At 40.0% G+C, this 23,877-nt stretch overlaps 1 protein-coding gene across 3 annotated transcripts in view; it reads left to right on the top strand.

Moving 5' to 3' along the window:
- Window positions 1-6,034: 6,034 nt before the first annotated feature.
- Window positions 6,035-23,877, top strand: part of LOC105475537 (paraoxonase 2) — a 30,199-nt gene continuing 12,356 nt past the window's right edge. For 2 of the 3 annotated variants that reach the window (XM_071094856.1, XM_011730889.2), the window contains exons 1-2: window positions 6,036-6,194; window positions 16,326-16,396. In XM_071094856.1, the coding sequence (XP_070950957.1) occupies window positions 6,058-6,194; window positions 16,326-16,396 (208 nt within the window). In that variant the 5' untranslated portion in view covers window positions 6,036-6,057. Of the gene's footprint in view, window positions 6,195-16,325; window positions 16,397-23,877 lie in introns of all 3 variants that reach the window. The other variant, XM_071094857.1, reaches the window with a different exon arrangement.

Raw genomic sequence — 23,877 nt, 5'->3', positions numbered from 1 at the left:
TTCTATTTCCCCGCCTTTCCGCATCTCCTAGCCACCTGCATACCTGTAAAGCTCTTAGGAATTCTACTTACACCACCTCAGGCTACAGCCTCAAACCTTCCTGTAGCTCATTTACTCAGATTGCTACACTCTGGGTTAATGATTCCCAAGTCTCTATCTCCAGGCAAGATCTCATTCCTGAGCAGCAGAAACGTGGCTGCAAATGTTTACTGAGCCTTGAGCACATCAAACGTGCTATGTTCCAGGCTGTACTCATTATTTTGTCCTGTCCCTGCCACCCCAAACTGTTCCTCCCCCACCCCAGTTACTCCCATTCACTCATTTACTTTCACATCTTTTTTCATTTTTAAAAAAACTCGAATCCCATAACAGATTACACCCACATTAAAAAAAAAAAAAAAAAAAAAAAAAAAAAAAAGGGTCTCCTTATGTTGCTGACACTGGACTGGAACTCCTGGGCTCAAGTGATCCTCCCACTTCAGCCTGCAGAAAAGTCTCCGCCCACCCCCATTTTATTAGCCATTTCTATCCATTCAACCTTCAAAATTCCTTAAATCTGCTCCTCTCTGCCATCCCCATACCTCTGCCTTGTACACATGTGTGTCTTCTCTTGAATAGACTCCAGCCCACCTTCTCAATATCCCCATACCTATCATAGTGACCTTTGAAAACACAAACATGCCTCCCTTCCTAAAAAGTCGTTAGTGGTTTTACATCACACACAGGATAGAGATCAAAGTTCTGAGCCCCTGATACAACATTGCATGTTTGTCCAACTGCTTAGACTCTGACCGCCACCGAGGCAGGGAAGGTCTGCCTAGTTTTAAACTCTCCTTCATGCAAGTTTACATGATGTAATTTTCTACAACTCTCACTACCGGCTCATTCATCTCTGCTCTTACCAAGAATAGCAAAGAAATAGAAATCTGTTTTTATTTGACAATTAACAAAAGACAACCAAATGGTTGTTAAATGAGGCAGTGTATGGAATAAGAAGTGCTCAATAAATTATACCTGTGGTTGTTACTTCAGCGGACCCCTTCATTAAGCCTTTTTCATTAAGGCTTCTAAAAGGAGTAGAACATATGGTTCATTCATGGAGAACTACAAATAATGCTGCTTTGGACAATGGAAAACATGCATGCATTTCCTAGAAGAGGATGTAATATGTCTTTACTTTTTCCATAGAGTTCAGCCCATCCAAAGTCAGCCTCAGATGGAGGTTGGGGAGTTTTTGTATCTTTCTCTCCCTACTCCCCTCTTCTCTCCCAGTGTTTTCTCCCTCTCTGTCTTCTTCCCCAGGGTTCAATGGTTCCTGGAAGAGAGGCAACAAAGCCTATAGCTCTCCAAATAAATAGGCTTGGGTCTCATGGGGACGGGCAAGCCAAAGTTTACAAAGAGCCTTAAATGTTGACTTTCAACATTATCTCAGAATTCATTTATTCATACATCATAAAGATACATTGACACAACTGAAAAAACTCATTCATTTTAAACTTCAGTTCTACGACTGGACCACTCTGCCTATAGCAAACCAGTAATAAGTATTTTTTATGAATTGCATAATTATTCTGTAACTAGCACATTACATTGTGTTTTATCTCTGTTTATGAATTTGACCTCTACAAACAACAAGTTAATATCATTCAACCTATTATTTGAAGATGTTCATTTGTTGAACATAAATATTTAAAAAAATCTTTATGTTTCTGTTATGGCATTTCTTCACTTTTTAATATGCTGGAATTCTCAGAAAATGGCCTGGCTGGGGGGAGGTTTCCTTTACTCTTTGAGAAGCCATGGAGTGAGGCGTCTAAAAGGCAAATCTTTCTTTTGCTGATAATAACCATCTTTGATAGCATGCCTTCAGTGCATTTTTGCTCCCTTTTTAAAACAGAGGTAAGGAGAGGAAGGGATAAAAGGAATATGGAGGGTCCAACTCCCCATCACATATTATATAAAATTACAATAATCACGAGTCACCTATTTCACAAATTACTGTGAACATTACAAGTAAGAATACAACGCAAAGAACTTTAAAGGGTTAAAAGTACAATTATGAAAGGCAGTGTGCTCCATTGACCATTTTCAGTCTGTGAACTCTTTGTTTCTGTTCCATGGCTAGTTAATTACAAAAAATTGAAAGTAAGCATTTAGAAACTGTTACAGAAATTTGACAAGTCATTTTATGTCTGTTGAACCAAATAATAAAAGATTTGGGCTTGTATTTTGTATGTCTGGTTTTTTTTTTTACTTCATCTTCCAGTAAGTTATTTTCATTGTATTTTACAAAGGCCAAGAAAAACCCATCCTTCACTGCACATAGTTTGAGAAGCATTGATAAAAGGTATTATTTCTGAAATTTTGCTTAAAACCCACTAAATGTCTAATCATAGTCAGAAGTCATTATTTGAGAAAAACTGTTTCATACCAAGTATAAGGAGTTGCCAGCACACAAGCAAGTTCCAGAACAAGTTTGTTTTGTATTAAGTAACTTGGTTATTTGGTAGTCAGAAACCACTTTCCCCAGGAAACAAACATAAACCAGGGGTTATGTTCTTGGTGTAGCCTATACATCCTAGTTATCTCAAAAGACAGCTAAACTATACTATACAATGTAATAACCACTATAACATTCTTACAATGGTTTCTGATTTCCTAATTAGAAAATATGCCTCATCTCCATCTCCATGTGAGGAATGACAATTCCAGCCCTAGGATGGTGGTGGGGCTGGGGGAAAAGATGGATACTACTTCTGCAAAAGTTGTTTCAACAGCAACATTCAGAAAGAGAAAGAATATGGGGGTAGAAGATTCCTCACACAGATTATTGGGGGAACTCACTGGTCATGTTAATAAAGTTAAAATAAGGTTTCTGTTTCTCTGATTCTCTGAGGGTGAGCTTTGGTGGACTTGAAAGCCCTGGCTCATTATCGCAAATGCTTCCATGCGAAATCCCAGAGCATTGTTTCCCCTGACCACCCAGCACCAAGATGGAAAATAGGTTTCATCCTGAACTGTAATCTGTTCCCTAGCTCAGGGATTCTTATTTCCCTTTTGTTGTTGTTTTAACAAATTGTGAGGACAAGTCTGGGTGTGATGAGACACTTTGCCAAAATCAATCAGTGACACCTACTATGGGCCCGGGAGGAAAGGAAAGTCAGCACAAAAGCTGGTTTTGGTGGTGGTTGTTGTTGTTGTTGCTGTCCTGAGACTATCCTAAAGATGTAGACCTCCAATCCTATAATGTCACCTGAAACCAGGATGAAGAACATGACTATTAGGAACATGACTTTTTTCTCTTTTTTACAAATTGGGAATAGCAAAACGGAAACAGACATAGAGAATAGGACATACCTGGATATTCTTATTTACCATCTGTGTGGTTTTCGCAGTTTGTGGAACCTGTGGAAAGACTCTGTAGCCTGGCTCCTGACCCAGAATCCATGAGGCATAGTTGTGTATACTTCCCTCAGGGCCTAAGAGATTAAGAGAGAAGCCCAGGCAATAGTCCAAGACCCCTCTGCTTTAGGTCTTTCTTCTAAATTCTGATTTATTTATTTTTGTTACTTTTAATGTTTTTGTAGAGATGGGTTCTCCCTATGTTGCCCACGATGGTCTTGAACTCCCCACCTGAAGTGATCCTCCCACCTGGGCCTTTCAAAGTGCTGAGATTATACGCAAGAGCTACCTTGCCAGGCCTAAATTCTGATTTTGTATCTGAGGCTCTTCTCTTCCTCAATGATTGACAACAAAATAGTCCTAGGAAGGAGATTCCACCCTTCTCTAAACAGTCATAGCCTTAGCCTATGTCAGAGTTCTTAACCCAGTTGTCCATTGACAATTCAGAGGGATTGATGACCTCAGATAAGAAAAAAAAAATCTTGATTTCAAATGGAAGTTAGCATTTTCTTCAACTACAAAACTAGCAGACAAATCTCAGAAGCATTTGCAGTACTCGTGACTGTTACTAATGGAAATGACAATTATTTTCATTATTTAATTACAGTTGTTTTCAGTATCATGAAAGCACATTTGCGCTCATTATTTAAAAGGATGTTGCTAGATCTTGTTATTTACTATGTTAAATAATGTTGCACACATTACATTACCACATTACTATAGCAAAAATTATGTTTTAGATATTTTAACAATTACATTTCAATTGTCGACCTTTAATTTTGAAGCTAAGGCAAAATTAATGTAAGTAGAGAGTTTATTTGGGCCAAGTTTGAGTACTGCAACCCAGGAGCATAGATTCAAGTTTCCCTAAATATACACGCTGATTAGCAGTAGTTACACATAGATTTTTAAGGGGAAGGAAGAGGCAGTTCCTAAATTCTTTGCGTTAAAATAACATAAGCTGTGGATTGGTTATACTTTATTCTTGGTATCATAAATTTCAGGAATATGAAGATAATGGGTGGGACAGCTACTCGGGAACAAAATATCTTTAAACAACTGTCCCCAGGCATGGGTGTTGGGGCGTGACTGAAATCCCATACTCATGTCACTCTGGGCCTGATAAATTTTGCCTACCTCACAGAGTTCAGACTGCTCTGTTATTTTTTTTTCTTACAATGTAATTGATTTTCTTTGCAATCTATACATTTTATTCACTTAAAAAATTATTTTTCTTTTCTTTCTTTTTTTCATGAAACACTCAGGAGAAAATCTATGCATTTTATTGCAAGCATTTATAAACATTATTCTGAGAAGTTAACCACAGGCTCACCACTGCCAGAAGGGTCCACGACACAAAAAAGGTAATGCCTCCTGGATTTTCAAAGGACAACTTCTTACTTCTCTTTCTACCATCCAGTAATCCAATATCCCTTAGGACTGAAGCAGAGATACACACACATAGAGGAAGAGAGAGGTGTTTTTTTTTGTTTTTTTGTTTTGTTTTGTTTTGTTTTTTGGTGAGAGGCAGGTGGGAAATTGGCATCTACTTTTATTCACTGGTTCTTTATAAAACTGATAATTGTTAAAAATTGTCAAGTGTGACCATTTCTGCCTACATATTGTAGGGTGGCAATTAAATACTAAAAAGCATTAGAAACTTATTTCAGATGTACTAATGTATTGTAATGGTATCAATCTTGATGGGTAAGTTTCATTTTATTCTTTCAAAATTGTATTTTAAATTATTCCTTCATGTTACGGTTGTCAGAGTGAAAAAGGAAAAGAAAAAAACTACACTTCTTCCCATTAAGTTGAGTTTGGATGAAAAAGATGTGTCTAAGTCCTTAAGTCTGTAGTCTAGAAGTATTAATAGAGACTGGGCATGGTGGCTCATACCTGTAATTCTAGTACTTTGGGAGGCTGAGGCAGGAGGATGGCTTGAGTCCAGGAGTTTGAGACCAACCTGGGCAACACAGCAAGACTCGGTCTACACACACACACACACACACACACACACACCACACACACACCTTACACACACTTAGCTAGGTGTAATGGTGCGTGCCTGCGGTACCAGCTACTCAGGAGGCCGAGGCTGGTGGGTCCCTTGAGTCCGGGAGATCTAGACTGCAGTGAGCTGTGCTTATGCCAATGCACTCCAGCCTAAAACACAGCGACACCATGTTTAAAAAAAAAAAAAAGTATTACGAGACACAGGATTTTTCTTTCTTTGCAACTACGTCCCGTTATAAAAAGTAGTGATTCCAAAGTGAAATATTTACAAGACGCATCCCATTACTTTCCCTCCCTTGGCCACCGTCCCCCGCCCCCAAAAGCAGCTTTCTCTGTAAGTTTCTCACTGGAACAGCGAGTGAGAAATGTGTTTGAAGACTAGGGAAACGAGAAAGGTATGCGGGCTCCTAGAGGGTTTCGGGTGAGTTGTTTGAAAAAGGAGGTGAAGGAATTCAAAGTTTCACGTCAGGAGCCTAAAGTAAGGCGTGTCAGGGCCGTCCCGAAGGTATCTGGGAAAATAAGTTTGTGAGGACAAAGACCAGCGCCAGGCCCAGGGCGGAGCCTCCGCGGCCCCGGCGCAGGGACTCGACCTAGGCGGAGGACGGGGCGGAGCGCGGCCGGCACTGTCGAGCCGGGAAGATGGCACCGCCCACGGAGCTGCCGGCCAGGCCCGAGCGAGGCAGCGCGCCCGGCTTCCGCGCCATGGGGCGGCTGGTGGCTGTGGGCTTGCTGGGGATCGCGCTGGCGCTCCTGGGCGAGAGGCTCCTGGCACTCAGGTAGGTGGGACTCCCGCGCGCCCCTCCTTGCCGGTCCCCAGGCTGGGGGTGGCCGCGTGGTGCGGGGAGGGCGCAGGCTGGGGGAGGGATTCCTGCGGGACCGGCCCTGCGGCCGGGGTTGGAGAATTTTTGATTGCCGTCCCTCCCCCAGCTACTTCAACCCCATCACCCCGACTCTCCTCTTCTAGTGAAAAAACTAGCAAAGTTTGGAGTTTCTTGAAAGTTGATAAGCCCTTGCTGCTAATAAAGTTCCCTTCTGCTTAGGCTGACAAGAGAATGCTTTACAATTACTCAAGGGCCAAACCTGAAAACAAAACGACTACTCATGCATTGAAACTTTAATTATGAAGATTTATTTCAGGTCATTGGTGCTGCTTCTCCTTGTTGCCCAAACGAGCCCCGTCTTTAATAAAGTTGTTCTCCACCCATTTCTGCATAGTTTGAGAAACACTTCAGCTGTAGATCAAAGACACTTGAAATATTCAGCTACTGTTCTTACTTTTATTTATTTACAAGGGGAGCCTGAAGCCAGAATGCCAGACAGTGCAGACACTATTCCATCTCGCATTTTAGTTTTAATGAAAAATCTCTGGTAGGTAGACATCATAGTTTATAAATTGCCAACTCAAAGTTTATTTTTTATTTGTTTTATTTTATTTTTTGTACAGATGGGGTCTTGCTATATTGCCCAGGCTGGTCCCTAACTCTTGAGCTCAAGCAATCCTCTGGCCTAGGCCTCCTACAGTGCTGCGATTACAGGTGTGAGCTGTCCTGCCCTGCCTCAACCAAAATTTTATAGGCCTCATGCAAAAGAGTTCCAGAAATACTGAGCCCCTGGTATGTGTGATACTCTCTCTTAGGCTCCTGTAGTAGACTACGACCCTTATGGAGTTTAATACAGGGGAAGAGAGAAATAAAATACAGTAAATGTATAAATTAGGATGTCCTAAGGACAGGCACAAACGAACCCCATAGGCTTAAAGAGGAAAGATTATATCCCCTGAAGGTGGAGTTCCAGGAGGAAGAGACATTCGACCTGACCGTGAAGAGTGGGTGCAACACATACAGGCATGAAGGGGCCTATGCCAAAAGCATAGTGCAGCAGGAGCAAAGGGACTAAGGTGGGAAGTTGGAAGACTAGCAAATGGGCCAGTTTGAAGGGAGCATAAAGTCAGGAGATGAGAATAGTAGGGTGGTGGGAAGGATAGGTTTTGAGGCCATTAAATATAAGTTGAAAAATGGGGCCCCACTTTGATAGGCCCAATAGTCCTTCAAAAGGGAAATATTGGTGGGTTTTGCTTTTCTTTTTTTTTTTTTTTTGAGACGGAGTCTCGCTCTGTCACCCAGGCTGGAGTGCAGTGGCCGGATCTCAGCTCACTGCAAGCTCCGCCTCCCGGGTTCACGCCATTCTCCTGCCTCAGCCTCCCGAGTAGCTGGGACTACAGGCGCCTGGCACCTCGCCCGGCTAGGTTTTTGTATTTTTAGTAGAGACGGGGTTTCACTGTGTTAGCCAGGATGGTCTCGATCTCCTGACCTCGTGATCCGCCCGTCTCGGCCTCCCAAAGTGCTGGAATTACAGGCTTGAGCCACCTCGCCCGGCCTGGGTTTTGCTTTTCAACAAGAACTTAATATAACTAGTTGTGTTTTATAGAGATAAACCTGGAAGGGGGGATTGGAATAGAGCAATGGTTCTCTGTAAATTAGAATCTCTTGGAGGGACGGTGTCTGGGTGGCACCACCAAAGATTCTGATTCAGCTGATCTGGATCAGAATCTACAGCCACACGTGCAATCCCAGCACTGTTAGAGGCCTAAGCTGGAGGACTGCTTGAGCCCAGGAGTTAGCGACAGGCCTGAGCAGCATAGCAAGATCCCATCTCTACAAAATAAATAAATAAATAAACAAAATTTGAGTTGGTAATTTATAAACTATGGTGTCTACCTACCAGAGATTTTTCATTATAACTAAAATGTGATATGGAATAATGTACTGTTTGGCAAGGTGTCTTCAGGGTTCACAGGTAAATAAGAAAGTACATAATGTAAGAACAGTGGCTGACAGTAGCAGTGGTATTTTTTATTTTTAAAAACACTCCTAATAATTCTAATGAGCAGTCAAGGTTGAGAACTACTAGAATAGAGAGCGGACAGGGGGAAGCTGGTTAAGGTATTGCAGGAGGTCAGAGACGATAACAGGGACCCAAATTCTGGAACCCCAGGGATGAGGGAGAAGTCAAAAGTACTACCAGAGTTTGTGCCACAGCTCTACTGTCCCATGGTTGTAGTTTCATCTACTGATAAAGCAATGCAAAGAGGAAGAGTGTGGTGGCTGAGATGGCAGTGAGAGTTGAGGAAAGAATGCTCATGGGTAGGAAATGGACATGTTGACCTTAATTTTCATGTTAGGTAGTGCCCATTGTGCTCTACAGAACATTCATGAGTTGGATGACTTTGTATATGATCTGTCCTGCTCTCCGTTTGAAAGACAAGACCACCAAAATTTACAAGCTTATTATGTTGTCACTAATGTGTAAGCCACCAGTTTTTCTGCAAGTTGGAAGTTTTCTCAACAGTCACATTTTTCCGCTTCTCACTAATCTTAAGGTTTTAAAGTTATAGCTGCAAATCTAAAAAAAAAAAAAATGAAAAAGTAAATAAAACTTATTGACAGATGCACCGGATAGTTTATTTACAGGTTTTTGTTTGGTTGGTTTTTGTTTTTCTTTGTTTTTTATTTTGAGACAAGGCCTTGCTCTGCTGCCCAAGCCAGAGTACAGTGGTACATCAAAGCTTACTACAGCCTCAAACTCCTAGGCACAAGCAGTCCTCCCTCCTTAGCCTCCTCAGTAGCTGGGACTACAGATGCGTGCTACCATGCCCGGCTATTACTTTTATTTCTTGCAGAGACAGGGTCTCACTTTGTTGCCCAGGCTAATCTCAAACTCCTGGCCTCAAGTGATGCTCCTGCCTCGGCCTCCCAAAGTGATAGGATTATATGCATCAGCCACCACCCTCGGCCTACTTTACAATTTGATGCAACTTTTCTTTATGTGACTGTGATACACTTTATTGGGCAGTGACTTTATAAAGTGACAACTTTATTGGATATGTGAAGCCCCAAATGGGCTGACGTGAGAATGTTGGGTGGCTGGATTTAGCAAAGAAAAATGTAGGTTACCCAGTTAACTTTGAATTTCAGATAGATAATTTTTTTTTTAAGTATAAGTATGAAATACTTACCATACTTTTAGCGTAAGCGTGGAATTTGGGACATAATTATACCGAAATATCATTCATTGTTTATCTCAAATTAAAATTTAAGTGGGTACCCTGTATTTTATCATATGGTAGAGTGCCTTCTGTTTACAGAATTTGGTGACCCTTAGAGTCTGTTTTAAAAAGGAGCATGTTCAGCCGGACACGGTGGCTCATGCCTGTAATCCCACACTTTGGGAGGCTGAGGCGGGCAGATCACTAGAGGTCAGGAGTTCAAAACCAGCCTCGCCAACATGGTGAAACCTGCCTCTAATAAAAATACAAAAATTAGCCAGGTGTGGTGGTGCATGCCTGTAATCCCAGCTACTTGGGAGGCTGAGTCAGGAGAATTGCTTGAACCCCAGAGGTAGAGGTTGCAGTGAGCCAAGATTGAGCCACTGCACTCCAGCCTGGACAACAGAGCAAGACTCCCTCAAAAAAAAAGAAAAAAAAAAAAAGCAAGTTCCCACTTCCTCATAAGGAAAGGCTCTTCAGAGGAAGTTGAAGAGACAGAGGCTTTATGTTTGATTTTTTGCTTTAATCTGATACCTACTGTTTGATTATTCAATATTTAGAGATGGTGCTTTGGCAATTTCTCTCCCCAGACAGACAGTTATTTCTCTCCCCAGGTTGCCCACTTCAATTTTTAGTATAAGGATGTCCTAGAGGGATAAATGTCATCAAAGCTGTCTTTCTTCTTCTAAACTGTAACTGGGATTCCACACCCTCATTTTCCACCCCTCCCTAGTTGAGCAATAAAGGAGAAAATAACAGTATACAAATATTCCCAGGCCAGTTCCTGGTGTCAAGGTACGCAGCTGTGGATGAATCATGAGGCTTGAGTGCATCAGAGACCTAAGCGTGGGCAGGAACCCCCAGAGTACCCATGTGATTGTTCTGCTTGCTGCCTGGCACCTTTTATGACAATTCCCACAAGAAGCTATGTGGTCTGTTTCTACTTCTGAAGCAGCAGTCTTTTTTTTTTTTTTTCTTTTAAACCACCATCCTTTAAATCGTTTATTAGGTGACTCTTGTGTGCTGGTCAGTGTGTCAAAAGTGTAAACACTTCTTTATTCTTTTTTTAATCTATCTTTAAATTTTTTTTTTTTTTTTTTTTTTTTTCCTTCAAGGCAGGATCTTGCTCTCTCTCCCAGGCTGGAATGCAGCAGCACAATCATAGCTCATTGTAACCTGGAACACCTGGGCTCAAGTGATCCTCCCACCTCAGCCTCCTAAGCAGTGAGGACTATAGGCATGCACCACCACACCTGGCTATTTAAAAAAAACACGGCTGGGCATGGTGGCACGGTGGCTCATTACCGTAATCCCAGCACTTTGGGAGGCTGAGGTGGGCGGATCACCTGAGGTTGGGAGTTCAAGACCAGCCTGACCAACATGGTGAAACCCCATCTCTACTAAAAATACAAAATTAGCTGGGCATGGTGGCGCATGCCTGTAATCCCAGCTACTCAGGAGGCTGAGGCGGGAAAATCGCTTGAACCCGGGAGGTGGAAGTTGCAGTGAGCCATTGCACTCCAGCCTGGCGACAGAGCGAGACTCTGTCTCAAAAAAACAAAAAATACATTTTTTTTTGTAGAGACAGGGTTCTTGCTGAGTTGCCCAGGCTGATCTCAAACTTCTAGCTGCAAGTGATCCTCCCGCCTCAACTTTCCAAAGCACTGGGATTATGGGTGTGAGCTACTGAGCCCTGCCAAATTTCTTTATATTAAACCAAAATATACATTTACTGACATTTGGACAGAAAGCTCTTTTACTTTTATGCCTTCATCCAGTCTTCATAGATATCTTCCCCTCTACATTATAACTGTAAATACTGAGGTTAGAGAGGTTAACTAGTTAGTTCAACAGAATAATATAATTATTCAATAATATAATTAATGAATGATTAGTGCTGAACCTGTCCCCTCAGCCAGGTCTCCTGATTCCAAATAAGTTGGCCCCAGCTCCCCACAGTCTTCTAGCTTCTCTGCCAGTGGAGCAAATTTTCCCTAGGTTTACAGGCCTAAGCACAAATTCCTAGTAACTTAATGCAAGTATTGCCAGAGTTCAAGGGGTGAATTCCAAAGGGTTTTTACAAGGCTATACATAAAAGATAAAGCCCTGGCTTCTATATCACTTGCACATAGGAGATAAAGCCCCAGCAGTTGTGTGTAAATTCAAAACCAGAGAAGTATGGCACAAAGAAACTCCTGATAGTAACACTGTGTTCCCACTTTGCTCAGGGGCATATTGGCACCATAGCATGGTGCACCCTTACTGCTACCTGCCGTGAGACCAGATAATAGCTAGCAGCCCCTGGTCTCATTCTCCTCTGGAAGGGTACTGCTGTTTCCTGAATGAAAGAAACTGAGATTGATTTCATGCTAATGACTGTTAGTTAAGAGTTCATGCTTTGTGAACAGGTAGCCTGAGTTCATTCATAGCTCTACTATTTACCTGAAAACTTGGACTGATTATTTCACTTTTCTGTGCCCTGGTGTTCTAATCTGTAGGATGGGGAACTACCTACTCCACAGTGGGACTATGAGAATGCTTAAAACAATGCCAGGCACACAGTCAGCTCAATAAATGTCATCTATGAAGACAATGAAATTCAAGCAAAATTCCTTAAACCTTTGTGCCATACATCCTTTTGGCAGTCTATTGAAGCCTTCATTCCTTCTCAGCATCATGTTTTTAAATGAGTAAAATAAAATATGTACAATTACAAAGGAAACCAATTATACTTAAGTACTGCTACCAAACTATTTTAAAATCTATGATATAATATGCTTTTTTAATTAAACCCTTAAATGGATCTAGAGGTAGGTAAATGTCTAACAGATATTTTGAAGTAGCTATGAATGTAAATAGCACTTTGAGCTATCTACAACTGAAATGCGATAGAAAAGTATCTGTAATTTCTATTAGTGACAAAATCACAAATACTACTAATAGTATTGTGGTTTGTTGTGTACACTCATCATCAAAGGAAATACTCAATTTGAATTAGAGGTTTAAATAAAGATGTATTTTTCCCCCATCCAAGTTCATGGATCCCTGAATTCTACTCATGGATTCCTTCGTCACTGGACTCCATAGGGGTCACTTGGGGAATGATTGTGGCACCAATGAAGGAAGCCAGCAGATACTGTTTCCTGTATTTTACCTACCATAGGTTTGTGATGAAGAAATAATTAATAAATAACTGTAATGAAGAAGAAAAGAAAGAAAAACAAAAGGAACCTAAAATAGAGAAGGCAAATAGCTTTCCTTTTGAGTGTCAGTTTTAACAGACTCCCTGTGGTTGCGAAACAGTGTGTCTGAGGCTGGCTCTGGGTTAAATGGAGAGTGCGGCTATTGATTAGTGATGCCTGCCTGACAGCAGAATGGCAATAGCCATGCATCTCTGACCTAGCACAGTCATAAGCATGTTATAGACATAAAAGTGTTAGGGAATAAATAGGCTCTGGCCGAAGTAGAGTGTTCCTCCTCTCATATCATCACTTATATGTGTTTATACCATTTATGTCGTGCTTTTCTACATGAATACTTTTAGGCTTATTAATCTAATCCGAAAAGGTTTGTATAGCTTTCTCTATATTGAGAGAAATATGTGTATTTCTTAAATACACAAACTTCTTAAATCTGATGCCAGTGAGGCTTGCTTCCAGCCACAAGTAACATACATCAGATTAATGGTAGTTCATTCGAAGAGGGATTTATTTTCCTCACGTGACAAACACCTCTGTAGGTGACCCAGTATAGAGCTTGCTCGTTGAGCCAGTGATTATATCAAGGAACTGGGTTCTTCATATATTTTCATTATTTGATCTCTCCCTATTGACTTTATAGCTGTATCTTTCTCAAGGATGCAGAATGGCTACTGCAGTCTCAAGCACTACATGTGTGTTTAAATCATGAAGAAAGGAGACAGAGTGATGCCAGCTAGCTGTCTTCTCATGACTCTCCTTTGTATCCAGAACACAGTATCTTTCCCCAAAACCTGGGTCATATGATTACATCTCAATACAGGGGAGTCTGGGAAAGCAAATATTTGCTTTGCCCACCACTACAATGGAAGCAGCAAGGGAGAAAAAAAGCGGGGTGGGAATGGCGTGAATTTTGTCAGCCACTACGGTCTGCCACCCAGAAAACAGAAGTCCACTAACAAGCAGGGAACTGATTGTTCTGCCAGGGAAAACGTCTGGCAGTTTCCAACTGAAGAAATTTGGAAGTCTTAATGGTCCAGGAAGGATAGAGGCAAAACCCCCATTTTCTTTTATCAAAAAGGAAAGCCAAGAAAAAAATCAGTTAAGTGGAAGTTACGCACAACCCTCACGTAACTCTTCCATGTTAATAGCAGGTAGGCTGCATATCAAAACATGATATTGTACAAGAAAACTAGTTGAAAAAGATTGCCCTATTTAGCATCAATTATTTATGCAAACCTAAATTGACTCTGAAACCGGAAGCTCATATTAAACTTTCCAATCACATCGGAATGTGTTACTTTGAACAGATTGTATTTAATCCAAAGAGATTATCTTTGAAAAAGGTAGATGGTAAACATCGTTATTCCTATTTTTGTATAGTCAAATAGGCATAGTAGTAAGTTGTGTAAAATTGACATCCAAACCAATGCTTGATACTAAAACTTAGTGTACAAACAGCAGTTATAACCTATTGCTTTGCAGCTGCATCTGTTTCTGGAGTCATATAACATTAGTAGAATCTTGGAGGTGTTTTAGGCTCATGCTTATTTTATCCATAAAGAAGACTGACACCTATAGAGATTAACTGACCTGCCAAGGGTCATGACAATTTCACTGCTAAGACAAGAACACAGATCCTTTTACTTCTTTCTGAGAAAAGTACAGAGTAGTTTAAAGCAAAAACTCCCCTGCTTCCAGCACTTCTGGCTAAGTTGAGCCTTGGGAAAATTGTTTTGTCTGATTCAGTTTTTTCATCTTTAAAACTGGAATAATGCTACCTAATTTATAGGGTTGTTTGAAGAATTAAATGAATTTATAGGGTTGTTTGAAGAATTAAATGAATGCATGGAGGTAAATCACTTAGAACAGCGGTAAATTATACGTGTTTTGTTATTTATTTCCTTTGACTACCCATGATTATCACGAGTGTCATCGTCATCATCACAATTAAGATTACTACCACATTAGGCTACATAAACTTTTTTTTTCTCTTTCTTTGTTTTATAATTTCGATTTTTTTTTTTAGATTCAAGGGGTACATGTGCAGGTTTTACATGGGTATATTGTGTGATGCTGAGGTTTGGGGAACATGATGCCATCACCCAGGTAGTGAGCATAGTACCCTATAGTTTTTCAGCCCTTGTCCACTCCCCTTCCTTCCTCTTCTAGTAGTCCCCAGTGTCTACCATCATCATCTTTATGTCCATGTGCACCCTTGTTTAGCTCCCAGTTAAAGTAAGAACATGTAGTATTTGGTTTTCTAGTTTATTTTTCCTCTCTTGAATCACTTCTGTGACACGTAGGAGTGAGATTTATTGTATTTTTTAATGCTTTATTTAAAAATTTGTATTATTTAATACATTTAATGCATCATATTTTTATTATATTTAAATATTGATTTATTTATACTTTTTGCCTTATTGCTATATTGTTTCGAAAGATTTAATATTATTTAAGTTACATGATTTCAAATACATACTGATTAACATTTTAATTAGAAACTTTGTGTATGATATGAATTGCCAAAATGTGTAGTTGGTACAAACTATGAGTAGTTCTGGGTTATTTAGAAGAAACCGGTAGCCTGCGCCATACTCTAGAAGCCTTCCCCAGTGTCTAGACCTCAGAAACTGTCAGGGATATGCACAGGAGAAGAACACACGGCAAATAGCTATTTTGTCTCTTAAATGTATGGTATGTGGGAACCACTGAAAAATGTGAAGTTTCTATAAGGTGCTATTTTTATTATTTATGGCTCTAGAGAACAGAGAAGGTGAAAAAATGTGAGAGGAGAAGGGAAAGCCAATAGTATGTGGCGTTCAAAACCAAAGATCCCACAGGTGTTGCCCCAAACTGCTTCCCGGCCCTTTAGAGTGGAGAGGGAGGGGGAAGATATCCTATTAGAGTTCAACATTCTCTTATTATTTCCTCCTTTTAATTTTCTGGATATACAACACTTTTGCTAAAGTACTTACAAAACTAGTTGGTGTTCTCCATCCTTCCTACTCCAGTAAATGCTGTCATGGATGGGTACACTAAAATCTCAGAATTCACTGCTATATCACTCATCCATGTAACCAAAAACCACTTGTACCCCCAAAAGCTATTGAAATAAGATAAACAAATTCTTATTTAAAAAAATACTGTGATAGGGATGCTACCTTCTCTTTTTTGTTAGTTAACTGTTTGTGGGATGTCTTTGGTGTGTCAGGCTCTGAGCAATGCCATTTTCTCTTGGCTTCTTTGCAGTCTCTGTGTGAGGCTTGGAGTCAGTTTTCATTGTTTGACTCTTCAGAAGGAAGACAGGGCTTCTGGTTCTACATCTGGAACTCTTTTCCCACAACACCAACACTGTGAGAAATGTGAGCTGGTGCTGTGTTTACATTTGGATAGGAACTTGCATTATAAGGTTTATTGGTTGAGTTATTGGCTTTAAAATTTAAAAAAACCCGTATCAGTATATAGAACTTTGCAATAGGCCTTTTTGTTTTAACTTCATTTCTGGTGCAGTTTTATATTCCTACCCTTGTTTTTCTATTTTCTCTTTCATCTGCTTTAGACTTAAAACGCTGTGTTTTATGTATTGCTGCAAGCCTCTTTAAACTCTCTCTAAAACAAAGCAGGGAATACATAAACAAATATATATGTATTTTTTGTAACAGAAATCGACTTAAAGCCTCGAGAGAAGTAGAATCTGTAGACCTTCCAAACTGCCACCTGATTAAAGGAATTGGTATGTATGTGAAAATGCTTGTTGGGAACATTGCATTTTTTGGCCATTAACATTAAAACACTCATTAATGGTATTTTAGCATGAAATTACTGTTTTCCAGTGGATAAATCACATTGGATCAACAAAAACCTCTTTGGTCAACCTCTTGATCTCATGCACCCTCTATTCTTCTTTTCTACCGTCACTGTAAATTATTCTTTTTTGTGTGTAATTCTATGTTTAGCATTTGATTTCTTGCTTGTTTTGTGACTTCTCTGAACTATTTTTGTCAAGTCTGTATTGTTTGTCAGGTATGGCCGCTGCAGTCTGTGTTCTGTGAGCCTCGTGATCAGCTAGTGAAGGAAGCTTTATGTAGGCAGTGACAGCATTTACTCTGCTCACTACTCTGTAACTAGGATTTTATCTTATGGCTAACATGTAACTGACCAATATGGTTTGGTTGTGTCACCACCCAAATCTCATCTTGAACTGCAGTTCCCATAATCCCCATGTGTCGTGGGAGGGACCCAGTGGAGAGGTCATTGAATCACGAGGTGGTTACCCTGTGCTGCTGTTCTCATGGTAGTGAGTGAGTTCTCATGAGATCTGATGGGTTTGTTTGTTTGTTTGTTTATTTATTTATTTATTTATTTATTTTTTGAGACGGAGTCTCACTCTGTCGCCCAGGCTGGAATGCAGTGGCGCGATCTCAGCTCACTGCAAGCTCGGCCTCCTGGGTTTACGCCATTCTCCTGCCTCAGCCTCCCGAGTAGCTGGGACTACAGGCGCCCGCCACCTCGCCCAGCTAGTTTTTTGTATTTTTTAGTAGAGACGGGGTTTCACCGTGTTAGCCAGGATGGTCTGGATCTTCTGACCTCGTGATCCACCCGTCTCGGCCTCTCAAAGTGCTGGGATTACAGGCTTGAGCTACCGCGCCCTGCGAGATCGGATGGTTTTATAAGGGGCTTTTCCCTCCTTTTGCTCGGCACTTCTCCTTGCTGCTGCCATATGAAGAAGGGTGTGTTTTCTTCACCTTCTACCAGGATTGTAAGTTTCCTGAGGCCTCCCCAGCCACACAGAACTGTGAGTCAATTAAACCTGTTTCCTTTGTAAATTACCCAGTCTCAGGTATGTCTTTATTAGCAGCGTGAGAACGGACTAATGTACCGGCACGTCACAATATGTATTATAAAAACTTCTGTTTATTTTATCTTCTAAGCTGTCACTGCAGAGGAGGAGAGTCTCCCTCTTCCCTTGACTTTATGTAGGATGTATTGTGGAGCCTGAGTCCTTGAGGAGGGGCTCCTAAGAGCAAGCCCTAGTTTTGCTATAGATAAGGAGGGATCTGTCCAGATTCTTCTCCAGCACTGAGGGTCTCTCTGGCGTGTTTGCAGTTTTTCTCCAAGGTAGAGTCCGTGTCTTGCTGTCTTTTACCCTTTGTCATCTACTAAGTACATGTCCCTAGTACATAATAGACTCATAGTAACTGTTGTTAAATTATCAATGAACAGTAAATATTGGCTTTCCTTTTTTTAAAATTTTCTTTTTTTTTGATAGGTGGCCTCACTCTGTCACCTAGGCCGGAATGCAGTAGTGCAATGTTGGCTCACTGCAGCCCTCACCTCCTGGGCTCAAGCAATCCTCCCGCCTCATCCTCCTGGGTAGCTGAGACTACAGGCACATGCCACCACTCATGGCTAGTTTTTTATTTTTGTAGAGACAGAGTCTTGCTATGTTGTCCAGGCTGGTCTTGAACTCCTGGCCTCAAGCAATCCTCCCAACTTGGTCTCCCAAAGTGCTGGGATTACAAGCATGAGGCACTGAGCCCAGCCAATATTGGCTTTCCTTAGATATGGTTCATGGTATGATTAGAAACAAAAAGAATTAGAAGTCAAAATATCTAGTTTCTAGTTCTATTCTGCCACAATGTGACCTTAGGCAAAATTGGCTTTTGTATTTGTTACCTATAATGATGAGTTTGTGATTAGACTGAAGGTTTTAGACTTTAAAAAGCCTGGAACCATTTATTTATAATCTTACTCTGAGAGCCACAGTGTGGAAACAACTAGACTGTCATTGGGTCCCTTCTAGTCGTTTATAACAACATCCGTCTCTAGAGGTAGGAGAGACAATTTAATATTTTGTTTTATTCTTTAGAAATTAAAACTCAGGTTACATGGCAATGTTCTCCTCTTGGAATAGGTAACATTGTTAAACAAGTTTTGAGTGTCCTTCCATCTTTTTCTGTCTTTTTATGAATACTCCTTTACATAATTTTTTAAAATATAAATGGGGTCAAATTATGTATAATATTTCAAAACTAGCTTTTTATCTTTCCTGATAGTTTCAGTCCATATGCAAACAAATATATTGACTTTTTTTCACAAACAGAATTTTAGTGTAAATATTTCACAACCTGCTTCATTCCTAAAACAGTGTGAGCAGCTTTCCACATCAGCATATATAGTTACTTTGTTCTTTTTAATATTTTCACATTCCATCATTTATTTAACCAGTCCCTTTTTAATGTACATTTGGGTTGTTACAGTTTTTTGCAACTATGAACAGATCAGTGAACATCATTGCTATTGCATTTGTTTATCTGTAGAGTACATCCTTAACAATGGGATTGTTGTTCCCTTAGGATATGTGTTTAAAGTTTTGACAGTGATTGCTAAATTGCTCTCAAGTTGGCAACAGTAATAAACTCGGTACCTCATAGTTGTAACCACATTCACTACAGACGGGATTCTCAGCACTCTTTTAGTGAAAATAAACCATCACTTGACAGTGCAGCCTTCAGAGTTTCTCTACAAATCCCTTGCTTGCCTCCCTTGTTTTCTTCTTTTAAATCAGCTTCCTCAGGTTGCTCTGCCTCTCATTCCTTAGGCATCTGTTTCCTATGTGTTCTTTCTCCTTTTTTTCATTGATACTTTTGTGTTTCCCCGGTTCCACCTCCCATCCCCTAGACTGGCTGGCTGTCCTGGAATTTCCCTTCTTTCTTTCAATTGCCCAAACACTTAGTGGGAGGAGGCAAACTCATAACAGATAGCAGATTGACAACATCTGTGCTGGATCCTGCAGACAGTTCAAGAGTCCCAAGTAACTTAGCAGCTTCATCTTGCCTTCCAGCTGCAATCAGGAGGAGACCTCTCAGAACTGGTCACTCAGCAAAAGCCAGATGGCATTAGTAAAAGATGTTGGGCAAGGATGGGAGGTTGGGCCAGTGATCTCTTAGGTTACTTTTGCTGCTGAGTTAATAATTGTCACATTATTAAACAGCCCTTGGCCCTGGGAAGCCCACCTTCTGTGAATACAAGTCTCAGAGTAGACAATAGGGCACAACCAGCCATGTTACATGACAGACTGCCAAGTGCATTCTTCTTACAACTCACTGGGATGGAGCACTCCTCAGAGAAAAACAAGCCCAGCAACATTTGTATTCTGAACAGGCATCTGTCTATGTTTGTGACCTTTATGTTGTGATGTGTGTGAGCTGCTGTCTGGAATTGGAAAGAATGAGGAAATATGTCACCTATGGCCCCTCTTGTGAAGTGTTAAATGCCTCTGAGGCACTTCAGAAGGCAACAGAGCGGAGAGGATGAGTGATTAGAAGCACATTTGGGATACATTTTTAGATCTAATTAGAATTGTGCCTTTTTTTTTTTTTTTTTTTTTTGCTTTTTTGCTTTTGCCCTGTGGTTAGCACACACCATATGAACATTTGTCAAACGCTATGTTAGTGATGCATAATGGTTAATAATAACTTGTGGTTATATATCTTTAACAACAGTTACTTATTCACAAGTCTTTGACAGTAAGGACTAACAATGTGCTGGACACACGTTTCTATACAGGCAAAAGCAACTTTTTATGATAGAGAAGGGCTGTTTCTTATTTTCTGTTTTGAAAACAGTAGTAGCTATGCACTTGAGGCCAACTCATCCCTCTAAGAGGAGAACCCTCCTTCCCCCTTACCCTTGATTCCCGTCAACACACACATACATATGCACACACTACAGTGCTTCAGTCACCATCACTGGAAGTGAACTATGTGCAGCTTTTGGGTGCTTTATATATATCGTATCATATTGTGTCTGTTTTAATAAATCATAGTTATTGACTACATATCATACAGGATGTGTGCCTTCTGTGGGGCAGAAAGTAAGTTCACTATTTAGTCCTTTTTAAAAATTCCTTCCCAGTGTATCTTACAGACAGAAACTAAGCTTTTATACACCCAAGATTTGCCAGATTAACACCTGCATATTAAAAATTAAAATGTCAAGAGCTAGTTTATTTGAGGCTTAAAAGTTTAAAAATCTTATTTTCTAAATGTCTGGCCTTCAAAATTTGAATGGACTGGCTTTCTCAAGATAACTAACAATTTTATGCACTTGGCAATCAAGACCTTTACAATAACTGCTGCTTGGGAGATTGGGGGGGGGAAAAAAGCATTAAAGTCTGTAACCCTTATAATCAAGTACTTTACAGTCTACTGATGGGAGAAAAGGAAAACAAAGCAAAACAAAACAAAAAACCACTGTGAGATATAGATACGTCTTTTCTTTTTCTAACAGATAAGGACCTGAGGCTCAAGGAGGTTAAGCAACTTTTGCAAATTCACTTTCCAATATAGTGTCTTTTCCCAGGGTGGTTAATATATATACTTGATGAGTGAACCAGAAAAGTAGAAAATAATACATTACATTACATATGGGATACTCTATTGGGTATAGTAAAGGATGAGTTGCTGTTACAAAATTATAGTGGCTTAGAAAATAGATAAGTTTATTTTTATTTTTCTCCCGTCAGTCTTAAGGTAAGCGAATGGCCTAGGGTAGTTGGGTGACTGTGTTCCATGTGGTCATTCAGGGGCAAATGCTGATGAAGCAACACTGCTATCTTCGTCTAAGACTAGAACTCTGCTTGTTGCCATTTCCCAGCAGGAAGGGGTAGAAATAAAATTTATATAGATTTTTTTTCTACCCAGTAGTTGCATATATATTGTATTCTCACATCCTATTGACCAAAACTTAGACATATGGCCACATCTGTCAGCCAGAAAGGGTGGGATGTGTTATCTATAGCTATGTTGCTACGTGCCTATTGCTAAAAAGGCCAAAAAGGAAGAAGGGGAACATGGATGCTGGTGAACACTTGGCCACCTCTGACACAGATAATTGCTAAAGTAATAAGATACTGAAACTAAATGTGATAAGCTAGGAGACTTTCTAAAGAAAGGGTTTGGCGTGCTGCGCTGTGCCATTCGTGGGTTTTTGCTCATGCTGTTCCTTGTGCCTGGAATTTCTCCCCCTAATTCCCCTAAGCAGTGGATGCAGTGGATGCCCTTCCCACATCCCCCCAGCTTCCCTGAGTGTTGGCTACCAAAAGCTCTCAGTGCACCCAGGGAGCTAAGTCCCCTGCCCACAGGCAATAACGGACTGACATGGTGTAGATTAAAAGAAATAAGAGACACATCCATCAATTGAAATGTGTGGGACCTTACCTGGACTCTGAATTAAACAAACTGTAAATTTTTTAAAGCTACACCTTTTAAAAGTGATTGGCTATTTGAACACTAACTAGATTTCTGATGATATTGAGGAATTATTGTGAATTTTTAGGTGTAATAATGATATTGTGGTTTGTATAAATATAGTTAGGGATAATGCAATGCCTGGGATTTGCTTTAAAATAACACAGGATGAGGATAAGTGGTAAGACTGCAAGGGAAACAAGACTGGCCATGAGCTAATAACTGTTGAAGGTGGGTACTGGGTATATAAGAGTTCACCACACCATTCTCTCTATTTGTGTCTATTTCCCATAATAAAAAGTTTAAAGAGAGAGAACCAATGAAGGGGAGGGAGAGAGTCAAGCACACAATAAGAGTGACAAACAGTGCCAAATCAGTCCACATTAAGTTTTTACATATTTACATAAATATCAACTGGAATGCAATGTTGAAATTAATGTATATCACTAGAATAAAAAAGTAAAGATTTATTAAGTGTGTTTTGAAATAAAATAAGTTGAAATACGAAAAAGAAAGAAAAGGTTTTGAAAGAGGTTTTAAAGAAAAGTGCAGGATATTCATTGGTACAGATGTTGGTGAGAGGCATGGAAGCAAAACTTTAGGGGAAAAAGACAACATATGGAATTGACACAATTGAATTTACGAGGAAGTGGCTTTACAGAGGAATCGGGATGTTTCTGACAGAGGAAATTCAGTAAATTCTAGCTTGAATATTTTGTTTGCTTTTAAGTCAGACCAAAGGCTTTGAGTTCCAGCTTCCCAGTTTGTGACCTTGAGCAATTGCTTAACTTTTCCAAAGCCTCCATAGTCTTACTCTAAAACAAAAGATAATCATACTGGCTCTTAGTATTATGAAATCATATGAGATATTGTATGCAGGGTATTTACATGGAGCCTGGTACTTGGTGTACCTAAGTATGATAGTTATTATCATTAAATTAGAGGAGCAAAAATTTCTCTAGCATTGACTGCTCTTGACGTAATCACAAAAAATTGGGGATATGCAGTGATAAAATGTTCCTGCAGTAGTGGCTATAGAAATGATGACAGGGGAGCAGATCTGGAAAATATTCCAAAGCAGGCTACAGATGGAGACATTTTTTTCCATTGGAATTAGACAATGGAGTTAAACAGAAGTTACAATATGGTTGAAGTAAATGTATTTCTTTTAAAAAAAGATTTATCTTTCCTTAATTATTAAAAAATATAAAATTTTGTAGAAAACTTTAAACAAAGGATAAAGAAAAATAAAAATAATTCATAATCCTATCACCCAAAGAAGCATAGTTATTTTTTTCTATATATCCTTTCTTTTTCCATGTGTGTAAGCATTGTATACATGGAAATTAAATTTTTAAAAATAATTTTCAGGAAAAACAAATTTTAATTAATTGAGCTTCTACTAAATAGGACTGAAAAGCAAAACCTGGACTAGAATTCTCTGTGTGTGTGCGTGTGCGTGTGCATGTGTGTGTGTGTGTGTACATGCGTATGTGCTGTGTATACATGTGTATGTAGTGTAGTGTTCCCCTGATTCTTATTATCGGTGGACAACCACTGTGGAACTGGAGTCTAGTCGTTCTGAACCTTTTTAGGGGAATCACAGTCTCTTTTTTGAATCTGATGAAAATCAGGGACCCTTTTAACAGAAACATTCTCATGTGTGCATACATGAGACATTTTGCGTTGCATAGAATTTGCTTTGAAGCCCAAAAGGGATCCACAGACCCCAGATTGAGAACCCCTCCACTATGCCATGCTTAAGCTTATTTCTATGTATCTTCTTTGTGAGGAGCAGGCAGATGGGTCATCTTTACAATGTGAAGTTCTTGGCATTTTTATTTTGTTTTGCTTTTCTGCACTACGATGGAGCAAGCAACACTGGAGGCAACTGGCTAAATGCAAACTCATGAAGCAAGACCAAAATGGCTGGATAGATAGATGCTGTTTGGTTTTGACAACC

This window comes from Macaca nemestrina, chromosome 4 (assembly GCF_043159975.1).
Source record: "Macaca nemestrina isolate mMacNem1 chromosome 4, mMacNem.hap1, whole genome shotgun sequence".
Lineage (NCBI taxonomy): Eukaryota > Metazoa > Chordata > Mammalia > Primates > Cercopithecidae > Macaca > Macaca nemestrina.
This window is presented reverse-complemented; position numbering and strand designations above follow the sequence as displayed.